This window comes from Dipodomys merriami, unplaced genomic scaffold (genome assembly GCF_024711535.1).
Source record: "Dipodomys merriami isolate MVZ:Mamm:240054 unplaced genomic scaffold, mDipMer1.0.p SCAF_25, whole genome shotgun sequence".
Taxonomy (NCBI): Eukaryota; Metazoa; Chordata; class Mammalia; order Rodentia; family Heteromyidae; genus Dipodomys; species Dipodomys merriami.
Window position 1 is genome coordinate 3885145 of NW_027203937.1, and position 16786 is coordinate 3901930.

Genomic DNA, 16786 nt, shown 5'->3' on the forward strand with positions numbered 1-16786 from the left:
TGTATCACATTTTCTTGATCCATTCATCTAATAAGGGGCATCTGAATTGGTTCCTTATCTTAGCTGTGGTAAAGTGAAATGAATCCCAAGATATGGACACAATTTTTTTTTTTGCTATTGCTTCTAATGTATTTATAATGTACCATATGATTTTTTTTTTTTGTTTCTTTGTATGTTCCTCTCCCATGGTATAACCCCTGTTTTCACTGTATTTGATGTCTGTGCCCTGCATCTTGTATATACACTTTTCTGGTTTGGGGAAGGGAAGGGAAACCAAAATGCTTACATAGGGATACATTTTGACCCATTATAGCAATGAAATGTACAAGACACTATGTTGACACTATGTTGAAAACAAACTTTACAACTTTGGCAGGGGTAGTTGTGGGGAAAAATAAAGAATCATGAAGGGAACATTCAGGATTTCTAGGTCACTCTAAATGTGTAGATAGGTAAATCAATTTGGAAAGGAAATTTGATAGTTTTGAAGTTATATTATCATTTATAATTTGGGGCTCTCTGATATAAATATATATATACATATATATGTACATATATATGTGTGTCTATATATATTTTTTTGTTGGTCATGGGACTTTTGAACTCTGGGCCTGGGCTCTGTCCCTGAGCTCTTCAGCTCAAGGTGAGCGCTCTATCACTTGAACCACAGTGCCACTTCTGGTTTTTGGTGGTTTATTTGCTGTGAGTCTCATGAACTTTCCTGCCCGGGCTGGCTTTGAACTGCAATCCTCATATCTCAGCCTCCTGAGTAGCTAGGATTACAGTTGTGAGCCACCAGCACCCAGCAGCTCTGTGAAATCTTGCCATCACTACCCTTCTATCTATTATAACTTTCCTTAGTTTCTTGTAGTGTTGAAATGGGACTTGCCATGTGTTCTTTCTCTTCTATCATTCACTTTTACTTATTAACTCATTCAGTAATAATTGCTTCCTACTGCCAGGTAGTTTTCTAGATACAGAATAAACTAAAAGTCCTTCAAAAGCAGGACTTGCCTTTACAGGAAGAACAGCTTCATAGGTGGTAGGCTACATGGCTTAGAATATATAACACAGCTGGGCGCCTGTAATCCTAGCTATTCAGGAGGCTGAAATTTGAGGATTGCAGTTCAAAGCCAGCCTGGGCAGGAAAGTCTGTGAGACTGTTATCTCCAATTAGCAACCAGAAAACTGGAAATATGACTCAAGAGGTAGAGTGCTTGCCTTGAGCTGAAGAACTCAGGGATAGTGCTCAGGCCCAGAGTTCAAGCCCCACAACCTACAAAAAAAAAGAAAAAGAATATATAACGCACAGCTTATCCTCATTTTACAGTTGATGAGGGAAGTGCTGGAACAGAGAGAAGTTGTTTAAAGTCTTGCAGCCAACAAGTGGCAGAGCTTCATTTTGTCAAAGCAGTCCCAGAGTTTGGGGTGATTAATGCCCTTTACCTGTACTGCTGCATGTATTAAAACCTTGACAAGAATGGAAAAAGAATGAAATGGAAAAGTCGTGAGATAACCAGACAGTGGGGAAATGACCTTCAGGCCTGCTTAGAAAGTAGAGGCAGGTCTGAAAGGGCATGGGTAATTTGAGTCACTTAACTGGAAACTTCTCTTTCCGGAGAGCACAATGGGCTTTCAAAGCCACATCCCAAACCATTTCTTTTTCTTTTTTTTCTAATTTTAATATTATTTGTTGTTTATGTGGTATTGAGGAATTGAATCCAGCCCCCATGCATGCTAGACAGGCACCCTGCCACTAAGCCACATTCCCAGCCCCTAATCCCCAGCTCTTTCTGCTTTTCTTATTTTTCTAGTAACACCTTTTGTTTTTTTTTTTTTACTGATTGAGATGGCTGTCTTTGAAGCTTATTGCCAAGGTTGGTCTTGAACACTGATCTTCCAAATCTCAGCCTCCAGAATAGCTAAGGATACAAGTGTGAGGCGCAATACCTTCCTCTACCTTTTCTTGATTAGAGGAAGATGACTGTTATCCCAAGAGATTATTATGAGGGGAAGAGCAATGTACATGGTATTTGGAATAATGCTCAGTTGTAGGAGCCTTGGATGCAAGTTTTACTTCAATTAACTTCTGTGACCTCTTTTGTAGTACAAGAACACAGTGTTGTGTTGCTTTCTTAATCACTTCATATTCTGTCTCTACATCGTCTATGAAAATAAGATATTTCTGCCACTGTAACAGGGCAGCTGTAGACAACATAGCAAATGAGCATGTATTTATCAATAAAACTCTTCTTTCCTTTTTTGAGATGCTTTTCTTTGATTATTATTAGCACATATTGGTTGTTATAAGTGAAATCAGGTTTGCAGACCCAAGGCCTAAAGACTAGAAATCCCATGCTTGCTCCAGCCAGCTGCCCCCATTAACCAAATAAAAGACATTGTAAATGGCAGAGAAAGGACATTTAGTACTATCTTTAGGGGTACAAATATTAGACTTGCATTAAATGGGAAGAATTTGGTGTAAAGTGAGAAAGGTAAATCAGTCCTGGGTCCTAGGTATAGCCTGGTTGACCATTCCTTTAGTTTTTGACTCTGGAGGCCTGGCAGGTAGTCTAGCTTTTCACTGTCCCATTCAAGATGATAAGACTATGGCATTGCTTGTTTGAGGACAGTTTGCCTTTTGTCACAAGTACTTACCAGTGAAGCCTATCTTTCCTGGAGTACATGGTGATTATAAAATGACTGCAACAGGGAATGACTCAGTTCAAAGAACTTGGATGCAAAGTCTGGGGGTTGGATTCCAGTTTCCAGCTAATTCATAGGCTCAGCAATAGCATCTTTTGTCTCTTAAGGAGCATTCATTGTGATATTTTCATACCTGCATATGCAGTGACTCCTGATGAAATTCATGCTTCCTGTCGTTCTCCCCCATCCTCTCCTAAAAAAATTTCAACAGGTTTCACTGTTGTACTTTCATACTTATATAAAGTACTTTGGCCATATTCACCCTTCTTCAACTTACACATTCACCCTCCACCCTTCCACTGATAGGAAGGCCTCCAACAGAGCCTGTTATATTACTCCAAAAAATTAGAAAATCAAGATGAAGTGGCTAGATTCTTTAAATAAAAAAGATACAAATAACTTAAACATATCTAAAATGAGTAATAATATCAAGTCAGTAATAATCTCACAACAAACTAAAGCCCAGGACTGGAAGTAGATGGATTTATTGCTGAATTCTGCCAGAGTTTTAAAGAATTAAAACTACTGCTCCTCAAACTATTCCAAAAAAACAAAGGAAAGAGAAACTACCAAATTTAATTCAGTGATACCAGTATTACCCTTATTAGACAAAGCTGGGTAAAGACACAACAGGAAAAAAAGGAAACTTATAGATCAATTTCCTTTTTTTTCTTTTAATGTAGGTAAATTTTATTTAAAAACTTAGAAAAATGTAACTTGTATGTTTTCTCCTAGTAATAACAGTATAAAATTTGTCTTAAAAAAAAAAAACAACATAAAACCTTGATTAGCCAGGCACCTGTGGCTTATACCTATAATTCTAGCTATACAGGAGGCTGAGATCTGAGAGTCACAGTTTGAAGCCAGCCTGGGCAGAAAAGTCCCCGTGAAACGCTTATCTCCAATTAACCACTCAAAAGCCAGAAGTAGATCAACGGGTAGAACACTAGTCTTGAGCACAAGAAGGCTCCAGGACAGCACGCAGGCCCTGATTTCAAGCTTCACAACTGAAATTCTTGATTTACATTTTATAGGCAGATTGAAATTTTTTATGGAGTTTTCACCTGAAATAAATATGTTTACTTTTATTAGGAAAATGCCACCAAATATTTGTAGTATATAGACTTGGTCTTATCTCCATTTTCCCCTTCTTCCCTTCATTCATCCACCCCTTTCCACTTGACCCACTCCACCCCTTTCAAGTACCAGATTCCTAGCATAATTTTGTTGAGCTTTGGTTTTGGCTTTCTAAGGCATTATACAATTTGAGATCTACCATATTTCAGTTAATACATTTGTAATCACTTCATACCACCCAACATACATACTTAGGTTGTAAGCTAAATCTAGCTTCCACATGTGTGGGAGAGCATGAGTCCTTTGTCTCTGGAGCAGAGTAGAGAATCCTCAAAAAATGGGAACTACTCCATCATCCAGCATGTCCACTCTTAGGCATTTAGTCAAGAGATTATAAACCAAGATACAGTAAAGCCACCATCACAAGCATGTTTATTGATTGCAGCACTGTTCGCCATACCCAAAGTATGGAATCATCCTGTATGTCCCTCAATGGACAAATGGATCAAGAAAATGTGTATATGTACACAATGGAATTTTGCTCATTCATTAGGAAGAATGATATTATAACATTTGTAAAGACATGGAAAGACTTGGAAAAATTGTTATAGGCCAATTTCCTTGATGAACACTGATGCAAAAATTTTCCACACAATATTTACAAACTGAACCCAGTGATACTTTTAAAAAGATCATATACTCTCTCTCTGCTCTTTTCTAGCTCTTTCTCAGCTTTCCTTCTCTTCTCTTTCCCAGCTCCTTTCTCTTTCCTAGCTCTCTCTTTCCCACCTTTTCCAGATGCTCTCTTTTCTAGCTATTTTCTAGCTATTTTCTTTCTCTTTCCCAGCTCTCTCTCTCTTTCCCAGTTCTCCCAGCTCTCTTTCCCCACCTCGTGGAGGACCAAGATGGCCTGGTGCTAGCCAGAATGATGAATAAGCCTACCCCTTACCTGAATACCATGAGCGTGGTGCTGTTCTGACTCGGAAAAAAAAAAAAAAAGAAATAAAAAGATCATATACTGTGCTTTAGTGGGCTTTGTGTTCAAGTGTACAGGATGGTTCAACATATGCAAATGAATTAATGTAATACAACATAAAAAGAGAAAATGCAAAAATCCCACAATCATCTCAATACATGCAGGATTAAACCTTTGGTAAAACTCAATATTCTTCATAATAAAAGCTTCAGAGAAACTAGGAATAGAAAGCACATACCTCAACATAATAAAAGCTATATATGCCAAACTTATAGTCAAAATTCTACTAAGTGGGGGCTGGGAAGGTGGCTCAGTGGTAGAGCGCTTGCCTTGCAAGCCTGAGGCCCTGGGTTCTATTCCTCAGCACCATATAAGCAAAAAGAAAAAAAAGCCAAAGTGGTGCTGTGGCTCAAGTGGTAGAGCGCTAGCCTTGGGCTGAAGAGCTGAGGGACAGCGCCCAGGACCAGAGTTCAGGTCCCATAACTGGACCCCCCCCCAAAAAAAAATTCTACTAAGTGGAGAAAAGTGAAGATTATTTTCTCTTAAATCAGGAATGAGATAAAGATTCCACTCTCCTTTCTTCTTCATTGTAGAGGAATAAGTTGAGAGGATAGAATAAAAGGGATTAAAATAGTCAATGAAGAAGTAAAATTAGCCCCATTTCCAGATGTTATTATTCTATACTTGGATGCTAAAAAGTCATCAGAAAACTCCCAGATCTAAAAATTTTTTTTGAAAATTAGAATAGAACATTAATATACAAAGTAACTTTTCTACATAACAGCAATGTATAGACTGGGAAAGGAATCAGGAAAACAATCTCATTTACCATAGCCTCAAAAATGAAAATGTATTTAAGAAATTAGCTTAAGAAATTAATGTAACTAAGGAATTAATTTAACTAAGGAAGTGAAAGATGTATAGCAAATGAATCACTGAAGAACGAAATTGCAAAAGATACCAGAAGATGAAAAGACTACAAATGATCATGGATTAGCAGAATCAATTTTGTGAAAAGGCCATACTACCAAAAACTTCTATATCTCCAGTGTAATCATCTCAAAAATTCCAGTGACATCCTTCACAAAGGTAGAAAAATCAATTCTAAAGTTTATATGGAAGTAAAGGAAACCCAAAATAACTGAAGCAATCTTGGACAAAGAGCAATACTAATTGTTAATGGAAAGAACCAAAGATCCAGAAATGAATCTACAAAAATCTATAGACGGTTGGTATTTAAGAAAGGTGCCAAGGGCTGGGAAGGTGGCTCAGTGGTAGAGTGCTTGCCTTGCATGCCTGAGGCCCTGGGTTCAATTCCTCAGCACCACATAAGAAAAAAGCCAGAAGTGGCGCTGTGGCTCAAGTGGTAGAGTGCTAGCCTTGAGCTGAAGAGCTGAGGGACAGTGCCCAGGCCCAGAGTTCAGGCCCCACAACCGGACCCAAAAAAAAAAAAAAGGTGCCAAAACATACATTGGAGAACAGATAGTCCCTTCAACAAATGGTGCTAGGAACTGGATACCCATCCATATGTACAAGACTAAAACTAGGTCTCTTGGCCTATATTAACACCAATTCAGCTGTGAATGGAAGATGTGAAACTGTTAAACTACTACAATAAACTATAGGTTCAGAAAGAAGCAGTTCTCTCTAGACATAGTTTGCTTACCCTTTTCCTCTAGAATGTAATAAGTATGCAAATGTTATGAAATTACTTTTTGTTTGATAGAATTTACCTACCTGTAATAATAATTGTGTTGTATCTTCCTGTAGATAAATTTTTGGTGTATCTGTGTGAGAGAAATGATTTTCATAAAATAAATCTTAACTTTTAAAACATTGTCACACCACTTTCCATATAACAGTAAGGGTGAGGAAACTTTGGCCTGTCCTTACCTAACCCATCTTACCAATGTACAGCAGAAGAGCAGGTGATTAGAACCCAATACCAAAGAGAAAGACATTATTGAAATTTAGGGATTTTAGCTTGAATTGCTTAAGATTACCAATATGTACCCATTTCTGATCTACAACATAGATGTTTTACATAACTCGTTATAGATATCCCCAGACTTATGATACATTCTGGCAAGCATATTTGTAAATTGAGAATAATCACATGGAAATGCATTTAATACCTCAAACCTAACACCATTACCTAGCAATGTGGTACACACAGAGTATCAGCTTACTGTGGTGAAACATGTCTGATGAGATTCTGCAGGTCATTGTTGCTGGCACATTTTCTAAATTAGAAGTTGGCAAAGGATGGGACTGTTTTGCAAAAAAGTATTATTAGCATCTGACCTACCTCATTCACATATATATTCTCTGTGTACTTTTTAAATTGCAGTGGCATAGCTGAGTAGTTGAGACATACCTTCCTGTCTGCAAGACTTAAATGTTTGCTGTGTGGCCCATTTAAAAAATTGTAATAATAAGCTTGCCAAGGTCTGTAAACAGGAAAATTAACATCTACTAGATTAGATCGTGGTCCACTATGAGTAGCCCTCAGAGCCAAAGCCAACTCACTGTTTTTGTCAAATTGATGTCAGACATATTAATGTCTTGAAGAGCCTAAACAGTATTTGCTGTCTAGCCATTCTAAAAATCTTTACTAATGTGCATATGTCATTTCTTTTCTTTCTGCCTGCCATCCTCTCTGCTATCATTCCTGGTTATGTGCCACTCCTTAATGAGAAGACAGGTTACACAAGAACATGAATGTGTCTGAGTTCTAATCCTGGGTCTGTGATTTCATACAAAATTTTTAGTGTTACCATTTAAATATGCAAAACGCTCTAGCAGTGAAATAGAGACAATCTTGATCTTAGACCACGCTTAATTATTATACCCTGATAAATCATAATACTGACAGAAAAAGAGGATTTTGTGTAGTTATGAAAAAAATGTTTGCCATTTTTCTTCAGGTTTCATGATGTGAGCTTTTCCTGAGTGGAAATGTGTCATCAGACTGACTGAGGGGAAGTATCTTTCTGACCTAGCAGCTCTGTGGGTTTGGGAGTCATTTACTCTCTCTGAGACTAACATCTATTTGGTAAATGTGTTATTGTTAATTCTTTACAATATGAGAATTAAATGAAGTAACTTTTGTAAAATGCCTTGCATATGGCTCATGTTCTGAGCTTGTTCCTTGCCTTTTCTTTCCACAAGTGTTTGGTTCTGTACATTGTCTTCAGTGGCTTATGATTGTAACCATAGAAAAGTCTGATTCTTTTTGTTTTCAGGAATAATTCTCAAAACATAAACTTCCTGGGTTAAGTTTTTGTTTGATTGCCAAAGGATAATAAAAGGTATCTTTATGGTAAATGAGAATCAGATCTGAGTGCCAAACATAGACTGAATTTGTGTTTCAATTTCTGTTTCTTCTTTGATTGCAGTATGAAGTCAAGGGCAAAAAGGTGACCAGTTATTGCCATGAAACAATGGTCGGATGGGTGCATGATGTCCTGGGCCGGAATTGGGCCTGTTTCACTGGGAAGAAAGTAGAAAGCACATCTAAGAATGTGAACATGAATATGGCCCACTTTTCAAGGCCTCAGGAAAAGTGAGTTTCAAGTGAAACCCCTATATTTTGTTTTTATTTTTGTTTTATGGGATGTGTGAGTATATATGCATACTTAATCTTGAAAATGTATTTTAATTCCATACAATTTAGTTGGCTTAGAAATGTAAGCTATGGTTATATAAACTTCACTGAATAAAAAAAAAATCAACTGATAGAATTAATAGAGAAAGCAATTTCCCCCCTTAAAAAAATTTGAAAACTAATGAACTAATGAGAGCTTTAAAAAAAATCCATTATATGAGCTAGACACTGGTGGCTCATGCCTGTAACACTATCTATTTGGAAGGCTGAGATCTGAGGATTGTGTTTAGAAACTTAGCTTGGGCATAAAAGTTCATGAAATTGTCATCTCCAATTAACCAGCAGAAAGCTAGAAGTAGAGCTGTGGATCAAATAATAGAGTGGTAGCCTTAAGCAAAAAAGCCAAACAAGAGTGGGAGGCCCTGAGTTGAAGTCCTATTACTGACACACACAAAAATGCATTGTATATAATACTACAGAATTACAAATTAGTAGTCAATTTTATTGGGCAGTTGTATAATAGTGTGTGGAAGTGCAAGGAATACAAACTGAACACATTTGAAACAAGATAATAAGTTAGTGAAATCGAGATTTTTCACATCTGTGTACCCAGTTTACTCTGGTTGTGATAGTACAGTTCCATGGACAGGTGAGGATCCAAGTCCATGATGAAAGTGGTGTCAGGTTTCTCCTGAAGCTTTACCTTCTTTTGTAACTGACTAGCTTTACCTTACCAGGTGTTCTCACTTATCCTTCTTTGACTGGGTCCTGCACTGGTCTCTGAGGACACCAGTGATGCCAACTCTAATTTACCATAATTAGCTTGAAACTGTCCTACCTTAACATAGGGTGTTGAGAGACTGTGGATTATGATTTCAGTGCACAAATTGTGTGTGTGTGTGTGTGTGTGTGTGTGTGTGTGTGTGTGTGTGTGTGAGAAAGAGAGAGAGAGAGAGAGAGAGAGAGAGAAAGAGAGAGAGATAAAGAGAAAAAGAGAAAGAGAGAGAGAGAGACATACAGATAGACAGACAGACAGACAGAGAACTAGGGCTGGAACACTGTCCCTTAGCTCTTTTTGTTCCAGTTCAAGAATGGAGCTCTGCCACTTGAGCCACCTTCCACTTTTACCTTTCTAGTGGCTAATTGGAGACAAAAGTTTCATGGACTTTCCTACCCTGGCTGGCTTTAAACCTCAATCTCTAGATCTGTGCTTCCTGAATAGCTTGGATTACAAGTGTGGGCTTCCAGTACAAATTTTGTGCTAACAAAATTCAGCCCCAAACAGTCTATTGTAAGGATCTCATACAAACAACTCTCTTTATCTTTTCTGTGTTACTTATTTGGGGAAATCATGGAAAGTCCAAGAAACACAGTCAATGAGCCACTGCAGACAAGAAGTAAAGGAGACAAGTCTAAAGGATTAATCCTGCTTGTAACTCTAAGTATTCCATTTTGAGTTGATCTCTAAGTAGCTTTGTTTATTTTCCTGCTTTAGCAGCAAGTTTTATGCTAAGCTCTTCATGGTTCACCTTACTATTTGGGATGAGATAATACTAAGAGGCCTTATTTGCATTTCAAAAATATTATCTCATTTAGTGAAGAAGCTTCTATACGTTGCATCACCGTAAAATGAGTATTTAGGCCTAAATTGCCTTCAGGATTTCTTTCAGCTTGTAATGATGTTATTCTACAGTAAAGTACATTATTTTTTAATCTCCTGCAATCTTAAAACACCAAAAATAATAGTGTCTAAGACCTATGATGGCATCTTGTCTTTATGGTAATGCACATATCAGCATATTCAGTTTTTCTTGATGTAAGGATTAAGCCAGACAAGTAGAGCAAGCTATGCTTCTCAAATAGTTGCAATCAGTGACAAAGTGTCTCTCCTCAATAGAAAAAATTCTAAAGTATTTCACTACAATTTAATTTTTTTTCTGTTTTTAAAGAATTAATGATTAATTAATTTAATAAAAGAGCCTCTGCTTTATATTTTGCAGTAAGCAGGAAGGAACATTGGTAGCATCTTGAAAATATTATAGCTGAGCACTAGGTGGGACATGCCTGTAATCTTAGCTAATCAAGAGGCTGAGATCAGAGGATCACAGTTCAAAGCCAGCCTGGGCAGAAGAGTGTATGAGACTCTTATCTCCAATTAACCAGCAGAAAACTGAAAGTAGAGTTGTGGCTCCAGCAGTAGAGTGCCACCCTTGAGTGGAAAAAGCCCAATAAGTTAGAGAAACTTGGAATTCAAGCACCAGTCAGCACATGTGCGTGCGTCGCGTGCGTGCATGCATACGCGCGTGCGTGCACACACACACATACACACAAACTGTCTAGGAAAGAAACCACCATTATTGATTTAATTAGTCCCTTACTTTAGAACATTTATTTAAGTAGTCTATATCCTATCACTGGTATAAAAGTATTTCACTGAATAGTATTAGACACATGAATAGGAGACATTACAATTTAAGCTCTTCATACATATGACCAGTTGTATCCCTGAAAGACTTTTGCACCTTCTCCTTGGATACAGAGCATGAGGGTCTATTTTAGTAGAATCTATTTTTATCAGGCGATACTATATCTAATATTATCTCACATTGCTGGCAGTTATTTTAATAGGCTCTACAAATACAACCACAACTTCGTGGAAACTATCAATGCCATTCAGAAGTCGTGGACTGCAACAGCATACATGGAATATGAGACTCTGAGCCTGAGAGATCTGATTAGGAGAAGTGGAGGCCACAATCACAGAATTCCAAGGTAATATAATATATCTGTTTATTACTACAAAAAAGGATTTTGAGTGCCAATCTTTCTTCCAGCTAACCCCTGCATCACCCATCATTATTGCCAGATTTAGCCTTGGTTTAGTTTTGTTTTAGACAATGTTTATACACAGCTCACGCTTCCCTTGAACTCCAGATCTTCCTGCCATGGCTTCCTAAGTACAAGATGTAGAGTGTTACTGCCATGTGTGATTTCCAATTTACACTCCTTATGTTGTCTTTTTTTCATCTTCTGTTTGTATTCATACATTCATTCATTTGTTTTTTAAGTCCTATATTGGATGTTTGCTTTCATACTGTCTGATGTTTATTTTGTTCCTCTTCCATTTTCCGCTGTCTGGATTAGGATTTCATAGTCTCCCTTTTGCATGAATGAAGAGCCTCTTGTCTCCTAGCTCTTTCTTCCTGTGTCTTCTTTGTCATCATTTTTGACATTCTTTGGAATACTTACAATTTCTTTTCCTGCACCAGCTCTCTAGGGGAAAAAATTCATCCTGGTATCCCAAGCAATCTAATTAAGGCCATTACTGTATTTATGGCCTTGACCTGCTTTCAGACAATATGACACACATGCTTTTTGTCCACGTATAAATTCCTTTTTTAATTTTAAATTTCTATATTGTTTCTCTTATTTTTTTTGTTATCTTTAAGTAGGTAATATTTTCTTTTTTTTTTAATTTTATTTTTTTTAATTGTATTTTATTTTATTTGAGAACATACTGTACAGAGGGGCTACAATTACATGGGCAGGATAATGCATACATTTCTTACCAAGCATTGCAGCCTCCTCCTTTGTTTACACTTCCCTTCCCTTCCCCGCCTCCCCCCTCCCCCCACCCAATTTTACCCCCCTCCCCCCACCCAATTATACCCCCCTCCCCCCCCACACCGACATTGTAAAGCTGGTTTTGACATGACATTTTGTACTTCTCATTGTTGCAACAGGTCCACCTGAATCCTTAAACGACTTGTTTGTCCCCATCTCCTCCACATGTTATACTGACATCAAATATAGTGAAAGCGGGGTTACACTGTGGGGGAGGGACATAAAAAGCAACAAAGAAATAATCTTCTAAATGCGTTAGAAACACATGCATGAAAGAAACGAAAACATTAAAATACATATTTAAGGGTTCATTTTCCTAACATCACATTATCTGACCTTTTCCGCTTGACTCATACCTATACTAGATATTGCAAATAAGGGAAACCATGGGACCTATGCTTCTTTGGGCCTGGCTTACTTCACTTAATATATTTTTTCCAAACCTTTCCATTTCCTAACAAATGGGGAAATGTCATTCTTTCTGATGGAGGCATAGAATTCCATTGTGTATATATACCAGATTTTCTTGATCCATTCATCTACTGAGGGGCATCTGGGTTGGTTCCATATCTTAGCTATGGTAAATAATGCTGCAATAAACATAGTTGTGCTGGTAGCTTTAGTGTGGTCTTGTTTGTAAACATTTGGGTAAATGCCCAAAAGTGCCATTGCTGGATCATAGGGGAGATCTATGTGAAGTCTTTTGAGGAACCTCCATACTGCTTTCCAAAGTGGTTGAACAAGTTTACATTCCCACCAACAATGAAGTAAGGTTCCTTTCTGTCCACATCCCCTCCAGCATCTGTTGTTGTTAGAGTTCTTGATTTTTGCTGTTCTAACTGGAGTGAGGTGATATCTCAATGTTGTTTTGATTTGCATTTCTTTTATGGCTAGGGATGTTGAACATTTCTTCATGTGTCTATTGGCCATCCTTCTTTCTTCTTCAGAGAAGCTTCTCTTTAAGTCTTTCGCCCACTTATTTATTGGGCAGTTGTTTCTTTGAGGATTTGTTGTTGGGTGGTTTAATTTTTTGAGTTCCAAGTATATTTTAGATATGAGACCCTTGTCCGTTGTATGGCTAGTAAAGATCTTCTCCCAATCGGTGGGCTTTCTATTGATCTTGCCAGCTATGTCATTTGCCCTGCAGAAGCTCTGCAACCTTATGCAATCCCATTTGTCCAACCTTTCTTTGATTTGTTGTGTTTCCGGGTCTCTATTCAGAAAATTTCGACCTGAGCCAAGGAGACCTAGGGTTTCTCCTATTCCATCCTGTAATGTTTTCAGAGTGTCTGCTTTGAGTTCAAGGTCTTTGATCCATTTGGAGTTGATTCTGGTGCAGGGTGATATATAAGGATCTAGTTTTAGTTTTCTACATGTAGTTAACCAATTTTGCCAGCACCATTTACTGAAGAGGCTGTCTTTCTTCCATTCTATTGTTTTAGCTTCCTTATCGAAGATTAGATGGCTATAGGTCTGTAGGTTCATTTCTGGGTTTTCAATTCTATTCCATTGGTCCTGAGGTCTGTTCTTATGCCAATACCAAGCTGTTTTGATTACTATGGCTTTATAGTAGAGTTTGAAATTTGGTATTGATATTCCTCCAGCAGTGTTCTTTCCGTTGAGGAGCGTTTTTGCTATTCGGGGTCTTTTATTGTTCCATATGAATTTTTGGATTGCCTCCTCTATTTCCTTGAAGAATGAGGGTGGAATTTTGATAGGTATCGCGTTGAATTTGTAGATAGCCTTGGGAAGTATTGCCATTTTCACGATGTTAATCTTGCCAATCCAGGAGCATGGGAGGTTTTGCCATTTTTTAAGTTCTGTGTTGATTTCCTTTTTCAAGATTTTAAAGTTTTCATCATAGAGGTCCTTCACTTCTTTGGTTAAGTTAATTCCTAGGTATTTTATTTTTTGTGGGGCTATTACAAATGGAGTTGCTTTCCTAATTTCAGCCACACTTTTCTCATTGTTGGCATATAGAAAAGCCATTGATTTTTGGGGGTTAATTTTATAACCTGCTACTTTGCCAAAGTTTTGAATCAGCTTGAGTACTTTGGGAGTGGAGTCTATGGGATTCTTTAAATACAAGATCATGTCATCTGCAAAGAGGGAGAGTTTTATTTCTTCTTTCCCTATTTGGATCCCCTTTATGTCTGCATCTTGTCTTATTGCTGTAGCTAGGCATTCTAATACTAGATTGAAGAGAAGTGGAGAGAGTGGGCATCCTTGTCTTGTTCCTGAGTTAAGAGGAAATGGCTTTAGTTTTTCACCATTGAGTATAATGCTGGCTGTAGGTTTGTCATATACAGCCTTTATTGTATTGAGGAATATTCCATGGATTCCTAATTTTTCCAGAACCTTCATCATAAAGGGGTGTTGGATCTTGTCAAATGCTTTTTCTGCATCTATTGAGATAACCATGTGGTTCTTATTCTTGCTCCTGTTGATGTGATGAATAATATTAATTGATTTGCGTATATTGAACCAGCTTTGCATCCCTGAAATGAATCCTGTTTGATCATGGTGTATGATTTTTTGGATGAATTGTTGAAGTCGATGGGCCAAAATTTTGTTGAGAAGTTTTGCATCAATGTTCATCAAAGAAATGGGTCTATAGTTCTCTTTCTTTGATGAGTCCCTGCCTGGTTTTGGGATGAGGGTTATGATGGCTTCATAGAATGTGTTCGGTAGTGAGCTTTCTCTTTCAATTTCATTGAAGAGTTGGAGGAGTATTGGTGTGAGCTCTGCTTTGAAGGCCTTGTAAAATTCCGCTGTAAAACCATCTGGTCCTGGACTTTTCTTAGCTGGGAGGTCTCTTATTGCTGTTTCTATTTCAATGCTTGATATGGGCCTGTTAAGCTGGTTTAACTCATCTTGGTTTAGTTTTGGCATGTCAATATTTGCTAGGAAAAGGTCCATTTCTGTCAAGTTCTCAAACTTATTAGCATAAAGTTTTGAGAAGTATTCCCTTATAATGTTCTGAATCTTGGTTGTTTCCGTGGTGATGTTTCCATTCTCATCTCTGAGTTTATTAATTTGGGTGTGTTCTCTCCTTTTTCTGATAAGGTTTGCTAAGGGTCTGTCAATTTTGTTAAGTTTTTCGAAGAACCAACTCTTTGTTTTGTTGATTCTTTCTATAGTTTTTTTGGATTCTAATTCATTTAATTCTGATTTAATTTTGATTATTTCTTTCCGTCTACTGGATTGGGATTTATCTTGCTGCTCTTTTTCAAGGACGTTTAGATGTGTCATTAAATTGTTAGTTTCTGATCTCTCCAATTTGTTGATGTAGGAGCTCAGAGCTATAAACTTGCCTCTGAGTACTGCCTTTGCTGTGTCCCAGAGGAGCTGGTAATTTGTGTGTTCATTTTTGTTGAATAGCATGAACATTTGAATTTCCTTTCTAATCTCTTCCATGACCCACTCATGATTCAGCAGTGTGTTGTTCAGCCTCCATGTGATACCGGACTTTCTTTGGTGGCTTTTGTTGTTGAGTTCTAATTTTATTCCCTTGTGGTCAGTGAGAATGCAAGGTATAACTTCAATGTTTCTGAATTTAGACAAGTTTGCTTTGTGGCCTAAAATGTGGTCTATTTTAGAAAACGTTCCATGTGCTGCTGAGAAGAACGTGTATTCTGATGCTGCTGGGTGAAATGTTCGGTAAATGTCTGTTAAGGCTAGTTGATCTATGCAGCTGTTTAGATCTGCGGTTTCTCTGTTGAGTTTTTGCCGAGTTGATCTATCTAGTGGGGAGAGTGGTGTGTTAAAATCCCCAACAATTAATGTCTTTGGCTCTATATGGGATTTGAGGGAAAGTAGTGTTTCTTTGATAAATTTGGGTGCTCCATTGTTTGGCGAATAGATATTTAGAATTGTAATATCCTCCTGAAGGAGAGATCCTTTAATCAGTATGTAGCGACCTTCTTTATCTCTTCTCACAAATTGTAGTTTGAAGTCTATTTTATCTGATATTAGGATTGCAACTCCCGCCTGTTTATGAGGGCCGTTTGCTTGGTAGATTTTGTTCCAGCCTTTAACCTTGAAAATATGTTTGTTTTTACGGGCAAGATGTGACTCCTGCAGGCAGCAGATAGAAGGGTCTTGTTTTTTAATCCAACTAGACAGTCTATGTCGCTTAATTGGAGAGTTCAGTCCGTTAACGTTAAGAGATAGGACTGAGAGGTATTTGGGAGTTCCTGCCATGTTATCCACCTTCTTGGGGGCTGTGAAAACTGGGTTCTTCCTAAGGTTCTTGGATTCTCAGTTTGGGTGCAGTTTCTTGGCCTTTGTTGCGTTCTTGTTGGTTTTCTATGTGTAGGACATCTTTAAGAATCTTTTGTAGGGCTGGTTTGGTGGAGATGTATTGTTTCAATTTTTCTTTGCTATGGAAGGTTTTTATTTGGCCTTCAGTTATGAAGGAGAGTTTAGCTGGGTACAGTATTCTTGGTTGATAGTTGTTTGTTTTTAGGGCATGGCATACGTCATTCCAGGCTCTTCTTGCTTTGATTGTCTCTGCTGAGAAATCTGAGGGAATTCTAATTGGTTTCCCTTTATAGGTGATTAACCTTTTCTCCCTGACAGCTTTAAGGATCTTTTCCTTGGTCTGGGTTGATCCTGTGTGGATTATAATGTGACGGTGGGATGTCCTATTCTGGTCTGGTCTATTTGGGGTTCTAAAAGCTTCTTGTATCTGAATAGGCCTATCTTTTTGTATGTTTGGGAAGTTCTCTGCTAGGATCCTGTTAAACAAATTTCCTAGACCATTAACTTCTGTTTCTAGGTGCTCCTCTACACCC

General features: G+C 37.8%; 1 protein-coding gene across 3 annotated transcripts in view; it reads left to right on the top strand.

Moving 5' to 3' along the window:
- The window catches only part of Ctsc (cathepsin C), a 65437-nt gene that overhangs the window by 20834 nt on the left and 27817 nt on the right, over positions 1-16786 (top strand). For 2 of the 3 annotated variants that reach the window (XM_070034812.1, XM_070034814.1), the window contains exons 3-4: positions 8158-8324; positions 10983-11138. In XM_070034812.1, the coding sequence (XP_069890913.1) occupies positions 8158-8324; positions 10983-11138 (323 nt within the window). The remainder of the gene's footprint in view (positions 1-8157; positions 8325-10982; positions 11139-16786) is intronic. The other variant, XM_070034813.1, reaches the window with a different exon arrangement.